This window comes from Vidua macroura, chromosome 1, assembly GCF_024509145.1.
Source record: "Vidua macroura isolate BioBank_ID:100142 chromosome 1, ASM2450914v1, whole genome shotgun sequence".
Lineage (NCBI taxonomy): Eukaryota > Metazoa > Chordata > Aves > Passeriformes > Viduidae > Vidua > Vidua macroura.
This window is the reverse complement of record NC_071571.1, coordinates 114,482,740-114,505,897: the sequence shown is the minus strand read 5'-3', so window position 1 is coordinate 114,505,897 and position 23,158 is coordinate 114,482,740. Positions and strand designations below refer to the sequence as shown.

The 23,158-nt window shown below is 34.7% G+C and overlaps 1 protein-coding gene across 3 annotated transcripts in view; it reads left to right on the top strand.

The window, feature by feature from the left end:
• RB1CC1 (RB1 inducible coiled-coil 1) overlaps positions 1-23,158 on the top strand; it is a 65,676-nt gene that overhangs the window by 13,473 nt on the left and 29,045 nt on the right. For 2 of the 3 annotated variants that reach the window (XM_053976040.1, XM_053976032.1), the window contains exons 3-9: positions 1,532-1,659; positions 4,113-4,239; positions 4,490-4,660; positions 14,454-14,656; positions 15,751-16,186; positions 20,107-20,277; positions 22,059-22,243. In XM_053976040.1, coding sequence (XP_053832015.1) covers positions 1,589-1,659; positions 4,113-4,239; positions 4,490-4,660; positions 14,454-14,656; positions 15,751-16,186; positions 20,107-20,277; positions 22,059-22,243 — 1,364 coding nt within the window. In that variant the 5' untranslated portion in view covers positions 1,532-1,588. Of the gene's footprint in view, positions 1-1,531; positions 1,660-4,112; positions 4,240-4,489; positions 4,661-9,792; positions 9,848-14,453; positions 14,657-15,750; positions 16,187-20,106; positions 20,278-22,058; positions 22,244-23,158 lie in introns of those variants that run through there. The other variant, XM_053976048.1, reaches the window with a different exon arrangement.

The window sequence follows — 23,158 nt, the reverse complement described above, 5'->3', positions numbered from 1 at the left end:
ATAAAGAATTTTTACCTTGTTCTTGGTGTTTAGCAGTTTTTACCTGTCTAATAATTTAGTTTATAGAGTATGTTCTTCTTTTTCTAATTTAAAATGAAGCTGGTGCCACTGCGTACATTAGAGTTCAGGTGTAAGGACAGCAAAACTCTCTTCAGATAAAATTATTTAACTCGTCCTTTTTTATTTTATATTCTTCTGTTTCTGAAACCATTTTGTAAAAATGCATATTTTAACTAAGACTATAATAATGCTTGAAAAGTGTGAGGATAGCTGCTCTCTTGTAAGCAAACTCTTATAACTTTCTGGAATAAATATTCTGATAAAACATCTCCCCCCTCATATTAATGGCATGCTTGTTATTTTTCTCTGTGGTTTTTCAATTTTTCTATGTGTAGGCAAAGAGATAAATGCACATTCAGACTAATTTTCAAGTAATCTGATAAACTGCCTGGACCCTGTATGTGTGTCCTATTAATATTTCAAGGAAAAAGGGATGGCTTACCTGTGTAGTAATTTAATACAAAAAGTCATTTTTATAACAATATAAAAATATTGCTTAGTGGCTAAAACTTACAGCTGAACTTTCTGTAATTCTTTCCATATAAAAATCTCAGGTCATTAGTGACTATGGTGCTTGTATTTCTGTAGCAGCTTTGTTAGTGTGGTGGAAATTACTCATAAGCTTCCTAGTTCCTAAGGAGAAGAGAAAAAGGTTCAGAAGTATGAAGTACTTCAGTGATAGAATCTCAAATTAAATCTCAGTGTTTTATGAGGCAGGTTAAAGTTTTTCATCTGTCACATACACTGGAAAAACACATGCATAGAGTTACTCATCCAGGTTCTGGTAAGGCACAGGACTGAAAATGTGTGTTGACCTGCATGTTCTTGCTTGAATACTTCACGTTTGCCATCAGTAACAAAGAAAGAAGCTACAGATTTAGCTAATGCTGAAAACAGAAGAAAATATTTTTAAAGCTATTAATTATTGTAGAGAAATACAAAAAGGAATTTTGCCTATTTTCTTTTTTTTCCTTTTTTTTTTGTCAGCGTTTCAGTTTCTGGGGGAAAAAGTATGGCTAGGGATAGCAGTGAGCAGATAGTATCTGTAAGTTGAAGAGTTATTACATTGTGCTGCTGTATGTAAAATCTAAAAAAGATGTCTGGAAATTACTATCTGGGGCTTTAAAAAGGTATTTCATAATTGATAAAAGCCAGGTAATGATCTGGAATGATGGCTTCTGCAATTGGAAGTCATAGTTTCTTTTTTTTTTTTTTTTTTAATTTAGTTTCTTTTATTCTTCTCAGTGTATATTCTCATGTGTTCTCCCAACTCTCTGTATATGCAGAGACTTACCTTGCCTGTGTTTCTGGCTAGAAGAACAACATCTCTGTCTTTGGTAATGAATAAAGAACTGTGGAATGTGAGCACTGATGTATTCACACACTATATATCTGAAAAAGTGTTTTTGAAAACGAATGGCTGTCTTTTTCATAACTCCTGTGAAACTAACACTTGATATTTTTGTTTCAGTTTCTAAATGATTTTAGCAGTGGAAGTTACAAACTTCAGAGACCTAAAGAAATCATCATGAAGCTATATGTATTTTTGGTCAACACTGGAACTACCCTTACATTTGATACTGAACTTGCTGTACAAAAGTAAGAGAGTAAATTAATTGTGTATTGTTTGTTTTAAATTAAAAAGTGTGTATACTTTTATATACTAAGTATTTGACAGATGAACATTAGGTTGTTTTTTTTTTTAGTGTGTCATTGTAGTTTTCCTCTAGATTTTCTGGTATTTGAGTGAATTTAGGTGTTTTTTTTTTTTTTTGTTTTTGTTTTTGTGTTTTTTTTTGGTTTTTTTTTTTTTTTTTTTTTTTTTTGTTTTTGTTTTTGTTTTTTATGGTTAGCATTTTTATTGCCTTGCCAGGTGACTGTGTGTGTGATTCCATGAAAGAGTAGAGAAGTTATTTACTTTCTGGGACAGTGGCAAAGGCTGATCTGCTCCTCACTGAGTGTGGTGTTGTGTTTGGTGGTTTTTGAAAAAACTGTCAGAAGGACTTCTGATCTTTTGTGCCCTTTTTTTGAGTAGTATTTTTATTTGGGATTTCTCTAGAAAGGGCTTATTTTTTTACCGTCTGGCATCATAGAGAGAGTTCTGCAGGTTGTTCTTTCTGTTGTCAGTATTCTCATTCTGAAGAAAATGTGTGCTCTGGAATGTTTTTGGATGCTAAAGAATTGGCATGAAGTTTTTTGTCTCATAGCTAGATGGGTAAAAGTTGGTTTGTGCTATGTTGTAAGGCTCCAACCTATTTTACATTATTTTATATGTAAACCATGAACTTCTGAATGCCCAACTGCCTGAAGCATGATTGGTATTAGAGGATCGTGGTTAAGTCCCAACAAATTTACTGTTTCTATTTTTTTTTCACTGCATGCTAAAAGCATCTTGTAAATGTATAGATGCTTTTTAGAGAAGTTTGTATTGTATCATTTTTCATTGTTCTCATGTGCAAGTCACCTTGGGAGTAGCAAGAGCCAAGCTCACCTGCTGTCTTCATAGTTTGTTAGTGATGAATGTGTTGCAAGTAATTGGGTAAGAAAGATTTTTACCATGTTTTTTTTTTTTTTTCCTAATTCACTCTTTCCTTTCTCCTGAATTCCTATTTGTAATTTTCATGACTGAAAAAAGACTGTCTAGACTGTTTTTGTGTGCTCTTTTCTAAAGCCAACTGACAGTCAGGCTATTACTGAGCATGAAATAGTGTTCCAGCAATTCTGTTTCTACTGGGTCATTTACAGGTGTGCCCCCACCCCTGTAAGCTGTCTGATACATTTAGACATTACATTTTTAAATCAAGGTGCGTGAGGTGCAGCATCTAAGCTGCCATGCCAGGCTCTTAATAATTTGCTATGGGCCCACTTTTTGCTCAGTTGAATTATTCTTTGAGAAAGCTTTCCAGCAACTGAACCACACAAAATCAAAGACTCTTCAGTTGAGCAGTGTAACTGCTTAGTCTGTATATCTGCGTGTATAGGCTTGCATTTTCTAGTAAGACTAACTTTATTGGCTTCTTTGCCTGTCTCCTTGTACATGGACAAGCCAAGTTATCTTCCTAAAGCCCGTGGAGGTGATAGGTGCATGGTTACTGTAACACAGCTAGCAAGTGCAAGCTTGTGCTCATGAGAGGTTTGTAATGAATTTATGACATCATGCTGAATCATGGTTGTTTTAAATAACAGATCTTTATGATCTTTTTTAAGTAACAGTAGCACTTAAAGTTTCCTGCCAGTCACAGCAAAACTACTGATGCTTATATTATTCACTTCATATTCTGAAGCTTTTTTATACCTTTGCACAGGTGTTGCCACAGTGTGTTATGTTACCTGGGGTCAGTAACTGTATCAGATTAGTAAATGGTTGTTTACTTTGCTGTTTACAAGTGTCTTAATGACAAAGTCAAGAACTGTCCAAAATATGCAGTAATGTTAAGATGTCATCAGCTAGAATTAAACGTGTGAGGCTGGTGAATTAAAACCAGAAATGGTCTATTGATATACTGTTTCTATGTTAAAATCTGTGATGTTTTTATTAATTTGTAGTATCAGTTGTTGAATTTCCTGTTATTGTTAAGTGCTTTCTGGTACTTCATGTACAGTAAATGTCATAGTTTATTGGCGGTTATGTTGTGAATAATGAAGTATTGATAGTCTTGACTTCTAGGGGCTTAGCAAGTCAGCTGTTTGGTCATAAACTATGAATTCAAGGAACACAATATTACTTTTACAGTTGCTATCCTAAATGCTTGGTGTGACTTTATCCAGAATTTCAGCATGCTAACAGATCTTGGAAAAAATACTGCTGGTGACTTATGAGCAATGCAAACTGTTTTCTTTTAGCTGATAGCATATTGACTGGAATGCAACACATCACATCACTTACAAAATTTAGAGATACGTCTTTGTGCTGAATAAAAATATTTCTTTTAAAAATGTTCTGCTTTGACACAGACAAGTCACCAGTGTATCTTACAGAAATATGTAAAATTAGAGACATGAATAATCTGATAGCATCAACTTCTTTTTTTTTTTTTTTTTTTTTTTTTTAGTGTGGCTGATCTGAAACATGCAATTCAAACAAAGTATAAGATTGCCATTCAGCACCAAGTACTGGTTGTCAATGGAGGAGAGTGTATGGCACCAGACAGAAGAGTGTGTAGTTACAGTGCTGGAACAGTAAGTGCATGCTGCACTAGACATTCTTAGTCTAAACTTTCATTTATAGGGGAAGAAAAAGATTTTTAAAATTTTTTTCCATAGTTTGCTGGATTTCTTTCATTTGAGAAACAGGTGTTTATGTATTCAGCTTCTAAGTGTAGATTTTAACTTGTTCTCAAGACATGTTACCCACATGAGGAAATAATTGATAATTCAACAGGAAGTTGCCTTTCTTCAGTGTTTGGTTTTGTTTCCTTTTTGAGTGTAGGACACCAACCCAATTTTTTTATTCAACAAAGAAATGATCTTGTGTGAACGTCCACCAGCTATCCCCAAAACCACGTTTTCAGCAGAGAATGAGATGGAATTGAAAGTAGAAGAATCTCTTATGATGCCTGCAGTGTTTCATACAGTAGCATCACGAACACAGCTTGCTGTGGTAAGTAGATTGTTACTGGATTTGCACACCAAAGGAAAATATGTCAGAAGGAAAGCTTGGTGTAAAATATTAAATAGTTTCTTCAAAAGGCAGTAAAAATGGTGTATTAGTGAGGATGTGCTCTTCAGAGCCTTTGTCTCATAGTTTCAAGGTAAGTTTTGAGAAATGTGCTTGCTTCTTCAGCATGTTCAGAGCTTCTTTCAAAGCTGTACTGTAAGGCACCTTTTTGGATGTGTATGTTTGCAGTATTTACAAAACAAAAGTGATCAGGTTGCTTTGGACCATTCCTTAATGCACTGCCTTATTTTCAGTGTCCTCAGTCTGCCGCAGCCTGAAATGAAAAAAGTAACTTTGAAAGCGATGTTAACTCAAGTAGAAGATTAACACTGTAATTTTTAAAAGCATCTTGCCAAGCTTCTGTTTTATGCTTATGTTTTATGTCTAAACAACTGGTGAGGAATTAATAAAACCAAGCTTTTTCCCAAAATTCATGTTGCTTATTATTGAATACTGCCTCTTACTTGCATATTGCATATATTTACTTGCAAACAGAAGTCCAGTTTGATTATTTCTGTGTTGTTTTGATAGGGAGAAGTCACTCACTGCAACATGGTCAGTAAGATACCAAGTGTGCATGCAGCAAAAACCAGCTGCATGCTCAAGATACTGTCACAATGCCTTCAGTAGCTGGACTGTTAATGTTTTATTTTTACAGATTATATTTCTGTATTAAAACTGATCTCATTTTCTTTAGAAATTTTACATTTAAATGGTTTAAGTATTTTTCATATCTCTAAAGATTATTCCAGTGGTTGGCGGCAGGAGAATAGTTAAGTGGGGCAGTTCACACAAAAATGAATAGTGATGTTTTTTGTCTTGGTAATAAAATTTCTTAGTATCAGTGACAACTTTAATGCAGTTGAGAAGAACATGTAGCACTTGAAGTGGCTGGGGTTTAATACTACACAGCAGAATTTAGAGAAAAGTGTTAACTGTTGCATATAGGACAGGGATTTTGGTTTCCCCCTTGGCATCCTGGCCTGTCAGGAGGGGGAAGGGTCTCCTGAATAATGTGAAATAATGTGACTGTGACATACTGTCTGATTTAAGACAAGGATTGACTCCAGTAGACTCTTTCTCTCTTCCCCCACCTGTTGACAGTTACAGCTGACTTTGTAAATAGGACCTTGAGTTATTAGGTGTCTGTGAGTCATATGACTGTCATAGGCAAGAGCAGATATCAATGTGAATTCAGCTGAGGAGTAGGAGGTTTTCAGTTGTGCTCTGTGAAGAGCGAGGGTTCTGGTTTACCAGCTGCAACTGAAAGTGCTTCAAAACCATTCTTTGTGAAGTATTAAGAGGAGGTTGTAAAAGTAAGCAAGATTGATAGCTTCTAAACACTTAACATTGATTTGATGTGAAGGGAGGGCTGTAGTAATTGCTACAGTCTTTGTGTTTTGTTTTTGAGGGTAAGGGAAGTGAAAGCTGATGATATTCAGACTGAGTCTAATGTTTCTCACAGTTGTTTTATCTGGTTTCTCTGTTCTGTGCCCTGTTTTCTGCTCTTAGATTCTTAATTTGGCTTTCAGTTTGATAAATTACTATACAGCAATGGAACATACTTAGTCCCTCTGGAGAAAGCTTTTTTTTATTCCAAGTTTTTATAAAAAATACTCCTATTTAGACTTGAAAAGAATTGTTGGTGATGCCTAATCTTCCCCCTTTGATTCTGAAGATTGTATTGATATGCAGTGCATGCAAGTTTATTTCATTGTTTCAGTGTTCAGTAACATTCAATATGTTATTTAGATATTTCTAAAGATTTAAATGGCATATTTATAGTTACTTCCACATTCTGGTGACAGGCCTATAATACTATAAAATTTAGCTACAGACTGGAAGCTTTATACAGAGAGAGTGATCATGAGTTGATTTGCAAGAAGAAAATAAATTTTTCCATATTTAGTGTCACCTATTAGTAGTATTGCAGGATTGGGGGAAGCGGGGAAAGGAATTGTCTTTAAACATGGATCCAAGTAGAATGCAGGTGTTATTTTTAGCCTGAAGATTTATTTTCAGGAAGATTATTTGTTCCCCACTTTTGACAGTTCTTCCCTGCTTATAAAATGGTTATAGTGATGGTATTTGCTTTCTCATGAAAAACTTGGAAATGTATTTAAAGATTAAATAGCTAGTAATATTCTTAAATCTGACTCACTTTTACATCCACATTTAATTTTATCCAAGATTTTAAATGTTCTAAAGCCATAGGCTCTGTGTTAGTCTGTGAAAATGATTTGAGCATTTCTCTGGGATGTCAGGGGACTGACAAATCCGTCATATATAATAGAAGATTAGTAAATAGTCTGTTGTGATTTTTAGATGTACCAAGGTGTGAAAACTGTATAAAGAAGTATTGTAGTGTTGTACTAAAGTAGTTTTTCATGATGCCTGCTTGAAGAATATTGAACAGTAATTCAGAAGAAACTGAGGGAGAACTGGGAATGTGGTTAGAGCATTAATCTTCTCCGAGGTTCACCATAAGCGTCTTGCCTGGGAGGAAGAAGGAGCATGGGATAGTAATCCTTCTCAAAATTGATTAAGATCTGGGGAGAGCAAGAAAGGCTCAGAACCTCTGTGGTTGTGTGATTGATGCACCCAAAGCCACACTGAGAGTACTGTATGGGAGAGTTCCTGCAAAATAATCCAAGCTTTCTTTTTATTATTTCTAGAGAAATGGTAACCTGCTTTACCAGAAAAGCAGAATGGCAGTACTTGATGATGGAGAGGTTTTTGCCTGTTGTAATTATTTAGAGCATTTTAATAATTAAATTTGATTAATTAATATTTACTACTAATATGAGTGCTATTATATGATAATATAGTATGTAGTAGGAAAATAAAGGTTGCATTCTAAAATATTGCTCATGAAAAAGTCTTACCTGTTCTTGTCAACAACACAAAGCAGTGATTTGTAAATATTAAAAGAAGGGAAGAATATTTGATATCTACTTGTTTCTATTTAATCTGGTATCTGCTCTGCCCAGAGACTATAGGATATGACCTTTAAAATCAGACTTGACAGGAAGTTGCAAACATACAATTAACACTCATTTACATCAAAAGTAAAAAAAGTTACATCCAAAAAGTTACAATCATTTTTCAGATTTCATAACTCATAACCAAAAATTATTCCTGTGGGGAATGTATCTTGAATTTGGTTTTCCGTGGTACTGTGTTTGTCATACATCCATTTTCTGTTTCTTTCTGTTTTCATGATTTTAACATCTATTACAGATTTTCTTAAGTTCCTGCTCACTACCTGTGATCTCATTATGTAGAATTTGCAGCACAAAGATCAGGTAGCTTTAAAGAAGCTACATCTGTTCCCTTAACTCGTTCCTTTACCATTTAAACTGAAATTCTTGCCACAGGTTTTGTCATTTGCAATATGGTGTCTTTGTTCATATGTTTTTTTTAAAAAGATCAGTTAAATCAACTTTCTGAGCCTGTTTTCATTTTATGTCTTGGCATTCTGGTTTCTCTTGGGCTAAAAACTTATATTTGAGATGTCTCTCCCTAAAGGTTTCTAGGTTGCCTTTTTTACAACTAGCCTGGTATCCGACCTTTCTTGCAGTTGAGCAGTTCTTGCCTGCAATATGTGGACAATGAGGTGCACACAATGTTTGCAAAAAGTTGCGTGCACACCAGCTGAGAAAACAAGCGATTCTCTACACAGTATATTGTGCAATAGCCTGTATTGTGTCGATCTTATGGTCTTTTAACACCACTACTTAAAATAATTCCTGGTAGCTTAGCCTTTAGGAAAGGATTTTTTTTTTTAATACTATGATTTTTTTTGTGATCTAACTGAAGCTCCCATGTCATTTGTCCGAGAAGGATATTGAAATTTTTGTCAGTGGGTATGTTTCACACTTCATGGGATGCTGCTGCTGTCATGATCAAACTGTCAATTCCTGTCAGTTCTTCTTTGAGAAGTGGAAATGAGGATGAGAAACTGTGTGGTCATTTCATTTGGTTGTGTAAAACCGTGGCTGTAGTCATAGTACGTAGTCATAGATCATTCTCATTTTAGTTTCAAACGCTTCAGGTATTTAAGCCAAGAAGTATAGTCATGCTTCCTGAAAGATGTGGATCTACTATTTAGAGAAATGCTCTTTTCTACTAGAAAGTTGCTTTGAGACTCTCTGGAAAGAATTATTTTAAAATATTAATGTTCTTCTCAATCTTTTAAAGTAATTGAGTAGGGTGAGGTAAAATGGGTTTTAGTTTATCCCAAGGTATAATGAAAGATTTACTCTAAGGTAGATCCTTCTAAATGCTACTCTAGCTTTTTTTTTTTTTTTTTTTGACCTTTGTAACCAAAACTTTAGATTAAGCTTTTATAAAATTGGATCAGAAAGAAAAGAGTTGGGTGACTTGCAATCAAGCTAGTGGAAGCCAATGCTTACCTTATACCATGGTTTGACTCCCTGACTGTAGTGGTTTATGTCGCTTCTAATTTTTTTTTAGGGAAGTTCTGTCAACTTGACTTCTCCAAACCTGTTTATAATATCAGAGAGAGCTAGTGAAAGCAGTACTGAAGAAAGTAATTAATCTGTGACTTAAAAAATAACTTCTACTCTGCTATGCTGGTGAAAAAAGTACTTTCTGAGTCGGAAATAAGTAATGAACTGTGTGGACAAATGTCCAAAGGATGCAGTCACCAAAAATAACCAATATTAAAGGAGAATGAAATTTTAAGCTGTCTGCTGAAACAAGTTGCCATGAAATATCACTTCCCTCACAGAGAAGTTAACTACTCCAATTACAGGTTTTAGAAACTTAAATGTTGAAGTGTATCTTAATTTAATAAGTTCATGTTATAGCTGTGTATGTATTAGAGATAATGGTCTTGGTTACTCATTTTGGTAAACAAGGTAACAGTTCCTTGTTGTGAAAGCGTTTATCTGCTGTTGCAGTGTGTAAGTTCTTGAAATTTTACTTCCAAGGATCATTTTTATTGGTCTGAGGTTGATTTTTATGGTGATTGAAAACCTGTAAGGAGTCCCTTTCACAGGATTTCAGACACATGGCAATAGAGGACTTTGACTTATTTCCTTCTACCACAGGGTTTTAGAGAACGGAAAGAACCCTACATTTCCTGAGAACTTTTGTTCTTTAGAGGTAAGTCCAAAGACCACTTAAGACAAACAGACCTTTGTCAGATTTTGCTCATTCAGATGAGCAGAGCTATGACAGTAGGATGCAGAGACAGCCTTGAAATTAATCCTAAATACTTCACCAGTTAATTTCTGCTTTAAATAAAACATAATTTGTTGCTTCTCTGATTTTTGGTTGAAACCTAGAAAACAGAATTAATTATAAGATGATTCTTCATCAGAAAAATCACCTAAATTAAGTTGTAATTCTCAAAGGAAATAATAACTGCACACTCCATTACAACACCCAGCCAAAGATTAAATGCATTCTGATGGCCCTGTGGATTTCTTAAAAAAATTGGATAGTGAAGATGTCATTATTTACTATTCAACATAACAGCACATGGGGATTAATCTGGCTCTTGGTATTCATGTTCTGGTAGTGATGCTCTTTTAGGTCCTCATTCCAGTGCGCAGTGAGGTGATTGGTGTTCTAGATATGTTGCTGTACTGCTGTAGGATGAACGTAGCCCTACAAGGCAACTAAAGTTAACTTTTGTGCTCTGTGAACAGTTGGGTGTCTGCCAGTAAGACTTGAGTGCGTCTGTGAATAGTCAATGACAAAAGCAAGCCTGTTGTTAGGCAGGCTTCCTTTTCTGTGCTGGAGCTGGCAACCTTACTGAGAAGCATTAAAACATATGTTAGATTGCAGGCCTTTACTTCTGTGCTTGATATAATTCAGTTCTTAGGCTTCATTTAGCAGAGAGCTACTTAATTCTTTCTTGTATAGAGCCATACAGTAATATAAAATAAATTGCTCTAGTTCCTTCTAAAGTAGCCTGAGATCTCTCACAAAAATGTTGTCTATGGAGGTAGACAGCATGTAGGAAGAACAAGCCACGGCACCTGAAGGTTTATTTCAGAAGTGATGGCAAAATAAGAAAGGTACATTTGTGTAGCTTTTAATTTCATAACTTTAAAGAAAATAAATTTACACAGATACTCCAAAGGATACAAAACAACTTCTCTGCTGTGTTTTCTTGCTGCATGCTTTCACATTTTGAAAGCAGGACGACTGAAACAAAACAAATGAAATAATGGTTTAACATAGTGTTCTTCTTGTATGCACTAGTATCTGCTTAGTATAGTCTAAGTCTGAAACAATTCTGGCATGTGGACAACTAGTTACTCCATGTGGTTTGACCTTCATTAGAACCATCTGTTTGGAACCTCTTGAATTCAGAGTAATTTTCTTCACTATTTAATGTAATGAGCTTATTTCAAGATAGGGCTTAAGAAACCAGCATCAAAAGAGCTACTGTGTTTCTGTGGACTCTAATTGCAAGCCATGCTGACATAATTCTCCTCTTTGCCTCCCACCACCTAGACGGAATTTCTTTGGCACATGTAAAAATAACTTTGAGAGAATGATAATATGGTATGCTATTGTAATAGCTTGCATATGTGCCCTGAAACATGTCTGTTCATTGGTACAATCTGATTTGTAGGCTGTTAGCATATGGATAACTTTGAAAACAAGTTACTTAAAAGAAACTTAGCTAATGAATTTTCATCTCAGAGTTAGCTCAGAAAAAAAAAAATCTTCTGCCTCTGAGAGATAGTATGTCTCAAGGCTTATGGTTGAGGTGATTTATGAGCAATATAAATGATGGCATTCATAAGGGAATTTTTATTTTATTTTAATGTCCACATCTCCTGTGTATACATTAAGAAGCTGCAGCTCATCTGACAATGAATACCTGGTTGCGTACTTAGATGGCCTTGGGGTATTTTTATATAATCGTTCCTTTGGGCATGTATCTGTTTATACAAGAGATACTGACACTTACTAGAATGTCCTTCTGTTACAAGGTTTCTGAAAAATTAACAAACATTCTTTGCTACTCTGAGAAATACTGTTGACCCTTGCTTTTCTAGGAGCTAGACTCCTGGTTTGGTTAAATTTGAGTAAATTGCCACAGGTTAGACTCTTAGATACAGAGTGTCAGTGCTGGTTTTCAGTTGGGTAACAAGTGATCTCAATTGTGAGGATTTTTTTTTTTCTGCTTGTAACTTGTTTTGTGTTTGAAAGTGTTTTGCTGGGGAAACAAGCTTGTTAAAACTAAAAAATTAGCAGCACTTAAGTTCTAAAATAAATATCAAAAGTGACATATAATAAAACTTCATAGGGCAGCTCTTGCTTGTAACTTTAGACTTCTACTGTGAACACAATAAATATATCTAGCTGAAAAAGCAAACTTTGCCCACTAGTTAAGACCATGTCTCAGGGTGGAAAGTATGGTCATATGAAGCCTAGTGCATATTTTAATGTGTTAAATACATGAGCTGTGCTGTGCTAAGTAAGATTGTCCAAAGGAAAACAGAACTGGCAAAAACTTCTTAGGGCATTTAAAGAAACAGCTGAGTCCAGTCTTTATCTGGTTGATACTCATTGAGAGGAACTTTGAAAGACTTGATGATTTGTTTTGATTTTATAGGTGGCTTATGTTGTTTTAAACTGTTTGAAATTAATGTGTGTGCTTGTATGTTCTCTCACTCTACCGGAACTGTGGCTCATAGTGGTTTGGAGTGGTATGGCTCCTCATCTGGTGGAAGGTAGACTTTGAGAGAGAATGATTTTTGTAAGTTGAAAGTAAAATGTTTTGTACATTTCCAGGATGTACATTTGAATGAAGCAGAGACATTCAGTTACCTTTTCAGCTTCATATTATTGGTATACTTTTTTAGTATATGTTAGGGTAAAGCAGCCTGTTCTTTTGGCACTTAATATGATACCTGAGGAAGCAGTAATTCTGCTTTTTTTATATGCTGTGCAATTTGCCTTTGAATAACTTGTATACAAAAGTATAAAAAAGTATAAAAAGTAAAAAAATGTTCAAATGTTCAGGTCAATATTGCATTTGTCAACTTATGTACATTTAAATTGTACAGCCAAACTGGGGATGGTCTGGAGAAGATGACTTGTAGATTTCAGCAATGTCTGGATACCATTCCATGTATTATTGGTTGATTTTGGACTTAGGAATCAAGAGTTCCTGCCGGAATTAAAATAATCATTCTTTTCAAACCGGAAATCATCATTCTCACATGCACAGGAAGCTGCCAAAGTTCAGAAAACAAAAAGAGAAATACCACCTTTACTGCAGAGTGATAAGAATTTGTATTAATAGCTTAGGATGTTGTTGGAGTTGCATATAGAACTGTTTTGAATATTCATCATTCATCTGCTCATAGCTTAGCTATCGGTGATTTGAAGGACAGTAGAATTTTGTCATGCTGCCTGAAACATGGCTTGGACTTCTGAAACAGGGAGGATGATCATAACTTTCAGGTTTTGTCAGTATGAATTGTGAAATGTTTGTTTAAAATGCCATGTAGTTTTGTGGTTTATTTCAAAATGTAAGTGTTGTTGGTCCCTAAATTTTTTTGAGTGTGCATATGTGCTGCTAACCATGTGTTCAGCAGCAAATGCATTCTGCAATAGACGGATGTGTTAGGTTTTTAACACTGCTTTGTCACTGTATTTTGTATAACTTGTTTTTCCATGCATGGTTTTCTCACATGCATGATGGGACAGGGGAGTTATATTCAGTCCTGGTTTAACAGCATGCTCAACCTGCAAAAAGTGAAAAGACCTTTTTCTTGTAGGTTAGATAGATGCTAAAACCTAAAGTACAGGTGTGTCCAGGAAAGTATTTTTCAAGGAGTCTATTACTGGTAATGTTTTGAGCTGAAGGATTTATTGTGTGCCTTTTTTATTACTTTTTGATTTTTTTTTTTGGTAGGCCCTTTTAGGGGAAAAGCCTTTTTCTTAAATTCCTAACCTTAAAATAGTTTCTCTTCCTACTAGTTGAAACTTTGGAATTTATTATAATGGGCATTGCTGTTAGTACATGATTTTTAAGATCTGGTAATTGCCATATGTAGACCTCTGTTTTAACTTTTCCAAGTGGGGCAGTAAATTCTCACCCTATTGTGGCAGTACAATGCCTCTGTGTCATCTAGTACTTCAACAGAAAAAATTCCTCAATGGTTTGTAGATGCCAAGTTTCAGGGTATGTTTTAGAGTTTTGTGGACACTGTACTGCTGCTCATCATGTTGCATCTGGTTTATTAATCAATGAAAGACTTAAATTATTTGCCCTGCTGTTTCCTCATGCATGTCTTCTTGTACCTGATCCACCTGTGCTTTTTGCTCACTGATTGTGCATTTTATTGTCTTGTTCTGAGCTTCTGCTTGGCTCATCAGAAGTGTCTCCTTATTGGACCTTGATTGCCAGTTTTTTCTATCATATTATTAATATGAGGGTTATTAATTGTGTGTGTGTACCCTGAATATTTTATATTATCAGCATTTAATTAATTTTATAAGGTGGTTTTAGAACTACAATTTTCACCTCTCTGTTATGAAGAGTTCTCCTCTCTGTAAATAGTACATACATTTTTGTCATTTAATTAACTTCCTTTATTCTTAAATTTTTTTTAAAAAATTTTTTAAGAAGTTTTAAGGTGTACAGCTTTTATCTGTCTACATTACTTGCTTTTATGTTAATATCTTCAATAAAGTTACAACAACAGCCTGATTAGTATTTTGTTGATTGTTTTTTCAGGAAATGTATGAGGTTGCCAAGAAGCTTTGCTCCTTTTGTGAAGGTCTTGTACATGATGAACATCTTCAGCATCAAGGCTGGGCTGCTATAATGGCCAACTTGGAAGATTGTACATACTCTTACCAAAAGCTGCTTTTCAAGTTTGAAAATGTGTATTCAAGCTATTTGCAGTCCATAGATGATATCAAATTGAAACTTACACAGTAGGTTTGCTGTTAAATTCGATTTACTCAATTTTAAACTTAGTTTTTTAAAGTGTTTTATGTCTGGTGCTTATTCTGATTAATCAAACATGTCTTTGGTTGTGTGTCATAGAGGACATTCTTTTTGTTCTATGCTAGTGACTTTTTTTAAATTACATTTTTCCTTGTATTTGTCAGCATGAAAAAACCTGTATTGAGTTACATGGAAGATAAGCTTGTTAATGTACAGCTGCTTAAGAGCTGGAGTCATTCCAAATGTGCACTACAAAAAGTTGGTTAACAAATTTAGACATTAATATTTTTAAATACCTATTTACACTTTGGAATTAATTGGCTTTTAATGACTTGAACTGATATTTAGAATTACAATCTGTGTTGAAAGTATGAAGTCATAGCATAAACTTTGAGTGAATTTCTATACTTTTGAAAGGGATGGGGGGCATGTGTGTAGATATTTAGCTATTGTGTGTATGTGTATATATCTGTACTTGTGTCCTGCAAACTCTGGGTGTTACTTCAAAGAAAATCTTCTATATCTTTGTAGCCACTGTAGTATTATGGTATTTCTATGAGTGCTTTGCTTAATAGACTATAAATGGATATTGGATCCTTAAAAAAATAAATCATAAATATGTTTTGTCTTAAAAAAAAGCCTGAGCTTCATAGCTTTTACCAAATAGAAACTATTCAAACTCTGCAAAAATAGTCAGACAGAGGACAGTCAAAGCTCTGATAAGAAGTGTTGATATTCATGCAGATAGGAGACGTAAGTTCCAGTTGTGCGTTTAAAGAAAGAAGTAAGTGGGTGTGTCTCTTTATCACTTTTTTTCATTCACTGTAAGCTTGGAGATGTAGAAGATAGCATATTCAGCAGTGGAAGAGAGCAAAAACTTTGGCTTCTTTAGTTGTCCTTCCATGATGTTCGTATTCAGCACTGAAGTTCTAAAGGGTAGTTGCAAAATAATTTCGAAATCTGCTTCAATTCTAAGATGAATAACAGTTCATATTGTGGGTGATTTTAAACTAAGATTTCATGTTGTGTTGGCTTCTAGATATTGATGGGTTTTTTCTTTTCACTTCTTTTTTAAAAAAAGCTTGGGTTCTGCTGTTTCTATCATGGCCAAGATACCACTGCTGGAGTGCCTAACAAGACATAGTTACAGAGAGTGTTTAGGAAGACTGGAGTCTTCACCTGAACATGGAGGAGCAGAAAGTGAAGAAACTGAGGACGGGAAATCTGCTGATTTGGTGCTTTATCCTGATGTATCTAAAGTGAATAGTAAATCAATGTTAGCGTCATTTTGCAAGTCAGTTGAACATTCAGCTTTGGAAGGCACAGATCCTGAAAATGTAAAAGATGATAAGGAATCTGGTCAAAATGCTACTGTCCAGGACAATGAAATGTCAGTAGAATTGAAAGATGATGATCAGCCTTCCTTCAATGTGTCTTTGTTAGACTGGATAAATGTTCAAGATAGACCTAATGATGTTGAATCCCTGGTCAGAAAATGTTTTGATTCCATGAGCAGGGTAAGTTAATAATTTTTTTTAATATCAAATTGCATTGCATTGAAGGCTGCTGCTTTTTTTTTTTTTCTAGATACAGGTGCTTTTGAACTGACTGACTCAACTCTTTTGTAACTTGTTTCTCAAATAACTTTCTGAATTAAAGCCAAAGCAGAGACTGAGGAGGGATAAGTGGGGAAGTGTTTTATGAGTTTGGATGTTAAGAATTTGATCTTTAGGAAGATGTATAATTTTATGAATGCTTGTTATCTTGCTTACATTTCAAATAGCCATTTATTGTAGCATATAAGTAAAGTGACACTACTATTATTTCTTTGCCTTTTTCATAGAAACTACATTTATAATAAAAATAAAGATTTTCCTGGACCAAAATTAATGCTCTTTGAGCTCAAAATAGATAAGCCTTTATTAAAATATAGAAAAAATTTATATGGTTAATTGGGATCAATTTATAATCTATATCTCAGCCTTCTTTATTAGCTGATACAGAGGTGCTCAGAAGGGCCCAGTCAGTCAGTTTGTATTTCTGCTGCTGGAAGAATACAACAGTGCTCACCTTACTTTAAAAATTAATATTTTAATCAGTGAGAATTATAACCTTTTTAAATTCTTTTGCCTATTATTTTCCTTCTCTCTTTGCTTTCGCTGTAGCTGATATTTCTTACCTTATCTAGTCTTGTTTGCATAGGTATAATATACTATTACAACACAACATACCTTGAACAAAGAAAACAATTCCTGTTGTCTTTGACGCTTTATTTCCTCTGTAAGGTAGGACTGGAAGACTGAATCAGTGATTTCTAAATCCCATCTATTGTAGGGAACATCATGGTATGGGCAGTTCTGTACATTGATATTTTGATTTTGTCTTAAAATTAATTGGAGAATTTGGCTTAATTTTAAGGGCTGTCTAAGATTTTAGTACTGCAGAAAAGGCTAAGGAAGAGATTGGATGTGACAAGTTTTTTTTTCTTTAGCAAAAACAAGAGTTGATTTTGTGTGCTAAAGACTTACTAATGGCTGAAGTCTGAGACAGTCCTCCATCCTGTCTGTTCAGTAATGCTATAAGGTACTTTCTACTATTATAAAACAAGAGTAACAGAACCCACTAGATGAGTTGTGAGACGACAAATTCAATTTCTATGTAATGTTAACAGAACACAGATGCGTTTTAAAAATTTTAAGAATCAATATTTGAAGAGATGGATATTAAACAATTACTTCCAAATAAATTATAGAGTTCCAAAAGACACAGAAATGTTAAGAATACTTTAAGTGCATACTCTACCTTTTTTGATCAGCTTATAGTCTTATCTGACGTATATCACATGTTTTAGAGGTGCTGTCTTGTACTTGTCTTTTCTATCCTTGTCTTACCTAAGATTAGGCAGAAATCCTTTATTTTGACTATTGTAATTGTTTTGTAACTGCAGTCAATTTTTATGGGAAAAATTGTGATTGAACATACAGAAAATGAAGTTTCTTTTTGTATTCATGGCATAAGCAGAATTGGCAGGTAGGGAAAGTGCTTCAGTCAGAATATTCTGGCCATCACCAGAGTAGTTGTGACTGATCAGTCCTGATCCATTTTGGTCCACAAAAAAACCCTATAGCTTTGAAGTAATGAGTTTGTGATTCTCCATAGGAAAACATTAATTTACATTGTTTTGATAGCAGCAAAAGCAGACAAAGCATTGAATCTTTGCTTACCATTGGTTTAGAATTAGTTGAAAACAGAAGTGGCCTGCAGTTGAAAAGGAAAAGAAAATCCTAAATAAATATCTTGCAACATAATTTTTCTTTTAATATTCATTTGAGGTGACAGTTTAATATAAAAACAGAATAAAACTTTTTAAAATTGTTTTGCCTGCATTCTCCCCATGCCCTTTCCTTCTTGGAAATACGAGCCACACAAATGGTTTGTGATTGCAATTCTTATTTCAAAAACTGAATTCAGGTAAGATTTTCCTGAAAGCTTAAAGCACAAGAGTAAGAGGTTTATACATTCGGTACTGGTAGTCTTGACATAATTGGTGTGTTGCACAGAGTGCTACTAAGTTTCTGATGGTTCTAGCCTCTAGATGTTTCTACAAAAGGGCACTCTAATTGCAGAAACCTTGGCTGCAGTAAAAGCACTAGGTAAGTAGGAGCTAACCAGATGTTTTTGTTAAGTGCTGTTGTAGCCATTTAAGTAAGAGGCTAGAAATGGAAGATAGTTTTAAAAGATGAAAAGAGCGGTATTATCTACCAGTGAAAGTAGAGATGGATCCTACCGATGCAGTTAGGTTAAAGATGGGATGAAAAGAATAGATGGAGGAAATAGGTAAGAAAAGAATGAGAGGAATAGCCATTCTTTGTAAAAAGAGATAAAACACCATTAATTCAAGAAGGTAAAAAGAGGAAAAAAACACCATATTGTTCTTTAGTATTTTGTTTGTTAAGAAACTCTTCTGGATGCTGTAGTGGACTAATTCAGGATGTCTTAGGGAGTAATCCTCAATAGCATGGCAGTGAAGATGATCCTGTGCAATCCATCTGGTTAAATACTTCTGTTACTGTTTCTTGAAGATGGAAAAATTACTTGAGAAAAGACCAAGATTCGGAAGACATCACATATGAAAAATTAATCTTTGCATTCAGAGAATTTGGATGTGTTTTGTCACATTAATAACAGCAGTTATTGTTTATTTTAAGGAGTTCTGGGCTACTACTAGGTTTTGGTACTTTCCCATGCAGTTTTTGATTGTTTTTTGTTTGTTTGTTCGAAATGAATGGAAGACCTATTCTTTATAATTGCTCCTTAATTTTTAATGCTTCTTCTCTCCAGATACCTCTCTACCTCCCCCAGAAGGTTGTTTCCAGAATTAAGTGCTGTGTATGAAAACCTAGTTAAATAGTAGATTGAGGGGAAAATACACTTTTCTTTATGTTACTACTGAGTCAAATAAATGCTTTTTTTTGAGGATGGAGGTTGATTTGTGTGCTCTGTAAGTGGCTTAAACCCTGCATGTTGATGAAAGAAGCCAGTGCTGTGACAGCCAGTGTGACCTCACAAATAGCATCCCTTTCGCTGGATTTTCTTGTAAGAGATGACCATTTTGGATAAATCTGGGCAAATTTGTTCATCCTCTGCTATCACCTAATGATTTTTACTATGTTCTTAACTAACATATTTCAGGTTTACACTAAACTCTGACCTTCATAAGTAGCAATTACCTATGTTGTGTCTAGAACTCTTATTTTAATTTAGTACTCTTAACAGTGAAGTATGAAGAGCCACCCTTAATATCTGTGGACATTGGTAGACTCTTAATGTTTCAAATACTTCTCCTTTTCTGGAATATTATGCAACAACTTTTAAAATGTGTTTTTGTTACGGGGAAAAAACCTCTAGCTGAAAGTATGACAAATATACTAGTTTTCCATGTTTTTTTTTCCAGTTGCTTAGAAATTACTTGCTTTTTTAAGTAGTCAATTAAAACACTCATTTAGTGGGAAAAGATTGACGGTTCTTGCATCTTTTTCTCACTACCCTCCCTTCTGCAACATTCATGACTGGTTTTGATTCCAGCTGTATGGACTCTGTCACAGGTCAGACTGTCCATTAGCTATCAAGTGCCTTTTTTCCCTGCACCTCAATTTGTCCCCTCAACCAGTGTCCCTTCCCTTTATAAGGATCCACATTGCTCTGATGGTCTGGTTGGAATACTTCAGAAAAATTCATGCTGTGATATAGAATCCACAGACTAATTTACTGAGAATTCTGAAACAGGTAGATGTAGCCATACATTAGACTTTAAAAAAAAAAAAAAAAAGAAAATATTGAGGTTAAAAAAAGGAAAATATTGAGGTTAAAACAGCCTCATTTAGCTAACTTAAATCACCTTTCAGTGTGTCAACTACTAATAAATTTCTTTTTTTAGCTTGATCCAAGGATCATCCAACCCTTTCTGGCAGAATGTCACCAAACTATCGCCAAACTAGATAATCAGAACATGAAGGCTATTAAAGGTCTTGAGGATAGACTCTATGCATTGGACCAGATGATAGCAAGCTGCAGCAGACTGGTGAATGAACAAAAAGAACTTGCTCAGGTAATACACAGTTGTGTGTGCAACATTGAAAGATGGCAGCGTTTTGATATGTGTATGGTGTTAAAGTTACAATGAGCCAACTGCATGTCTTTATGCACGATAGTTTTTAACATATCACACTGGGGTTGGTCAATAAGGTGCTATTTCGTAATAATTTGACATTTAAATATTAGTGGGTTTTACATTTTGCTGTCATGTTTTTACATGGTTTAAAGCTATAGCTAGAAAATCAGAACTTTAGTAAGATTGAGTAGATCAGTTTTAATTTTGAAGGGAGATATGGAATCCTTGGTAATTTATCACTCAGTGATACAGGATCAGGGAATAGGTTAATAGTTGATCATCATTATTGTAGTAAGGAGAAAAGGTAGTATGCCTTCACTGGACAGTGTCATTTTAAGTGATAAGAAATTTAGTTAAAGACTATTTTAAATATAAAATATGTAGCTCTTATTTTTAACAAACACTTCAGTATCATATGAAATTTATTAAATACAGCTTCTGTAAAGAGCTTCAGTGATCTTGATAATTAGGATTGTCCTTTAATGCCTTGTCTGCTACTGAAAGTAAATAAAAGTCTATTTGACAATACATGATGATGTTCAGATTTTCACCATGACCTTGGAGTTGGGACGCTGAAAAAAGGCATGAGTTTCTTACTCCTGCTTGCACACTGATATATTACTAGTAGGAATAAATGAACAATCTTGCCTCCCTATTTTGAGGGAGGCCCCTTTTGAGGAGGGCAGTGCTGGGCTGAAAGTTGTGTAGGACCATGCTCCCTGTTGCCTCTTCGGTCTGGCATGTGAAGGTGGATACAACCAGTACTTTTGGCAGCATTGTTTAAAAGTCAAGCTTGTCTCCAGGTAAATTCAATGAGTAAGTTTAGAAGCAAATTTGTGCTAAATCTCAGTCTCATGGTGTTTATATTGTAGGCCAGTGCTAAACTCAAGTGACTTTAGGGTGATGGCTAAGCTAGTCTTCCCATCCCTGTGCTTGGTTGCCCTATATTGTGAGTGGTGCTTTTAGCTATTTTTTCCTCCTTCACTTGGATAAAGAATCTACCTCAAGTTTATGAATCCCACTTTGGAGTGAGAAGCCTTACAGTCAGCTGGAAAGAGACTTTGTCACCTTTTTTAAATGCTACTGTAAATTCAGAATTTGTACCTTTTTGAGACTTGGCAGAGACTTCAGCTTTCAAACCTTCATCTTTGCCATTTCCTTTTATAAATTGTCTATTCCTTTACTTATGATTTAAGGGGACACTCTACATGCAAATAAGATGTGTGGCTCTTGATCTTGGTTCTTGGGAAGAATTAGTTTAATGTGTGAATTTCTTTATGCAAGAAATACAAATTCTTTAGCCCACAGTAGTATTGAACATGCTCTAAGTTGATGTTAAAACTTTCAAATGCCAGAAGTTGGGAAGAAGGTTGTTAGCAGAAGTTAGAATGATGGTTTATCCCTTCCATCCTAGTAGCTATGCTTCTGCTCATTAAGTTTTGTGATCTTTCACTCGTGTTAGTTAGTTGTGTGAAGTTCTGTTAGGGTTGTGTTGGTAGCTATTTGGTAGGGAAAAATGGAACAAAACTGATTTGGACTGGATTATAGAACGGAAAGAAAGCAACTCTGGCATTTGCTTTCTCCATGTATCATTCTGTTATACTTCTCAATGGTTACAGTAAGTTTGTTAAAATTACTGCATTCTTAGAGAAGATGTATCACTTTCACACTTTTTGATTGTCACAAAGCTTGTGTAACAAATGTCTCTCTTCCTCTAGGGATTTTTGGCTAACCAGAAGAGAGCTGAGAACTTGAAAGATCCTTCTGTGCTGCCTGACTTGTGTTTGAGTCATGCAAATCAGCTGATGATTATGTTAACTAATCACAGAAAACTGTTAGATATTAAACAGAAATGTACCACTGCCAAACAGGAGCTTGCAAATAATCTGCAAGTCAGACTGAAGTAAGTTAAAACTTTACAACTTTATAATATTTCCCTTTGCAGCAAGGCTGTTTAAGGAATGTGTGTCTTAAGGAAATCATTACTATAAAAAGGTCAAGAGCACATATCTTGTAGTGTCTCTGTTAGTATATATTCCTAATTGCTTGATGTTGACTTGTTTGTATTTGTTGTTTCACTTTTGCTTCAATGCTGTCAATAAAAGCAATTTTACGTTTTTTATTACTTGTGGGATATACCTCCACCTTAAGTCTTTTCTGGTGGCGAAGTTGCTGTAATGTTTCTCCTCAAGCACACCAATTGATCACCTTCCCAATAGTTACCCTGTAGTTTAATTGTATTGGTGTCTGTGCTTGAAATTTTTCTATTAATTTTATGATTAAGGGAATTGAGGATGTGGTTACAAGATGTGAGAATATGTTACAGGGACTGTTGCTTGTAGTGCGTGAGTACATTGTGTGGACTTCCCAAACAGTGTTGTGTTCTTATTTCTTTGACAGCATTCTAACCTTTAATACCTCTTGCTAAAGCTTTTCAATAAGTGTTTTTAAGATATATAAACAAAAAGCAGTCATTTTTTTTCTCAGGATGTATCAGCTTTTTTTTAATTCTACTGGAGAAAATTGCATTATTACTACTTCTAAGGTTATTTATGCTACTAATTTGAATGTCTTACCAAGACATTCGAAATCAATGTCTTAACTCAAATGGATGTCAATTTTTGATCACTGATGTGGATATTCAGTTGTGAGAAATTAATAGGAAACTGCGAGGTGACTACTGAATTCTGAACAGCCTGGTACTTTCAGTTAGCCTGTTATGTGAAATGATGTCATTGTTCATTTCATCCAGACATGTTGCTAATCTAATTTAAATGAAAAAAAAATTGCCAAGATGTGATCTTCTAAAGCGTAATCT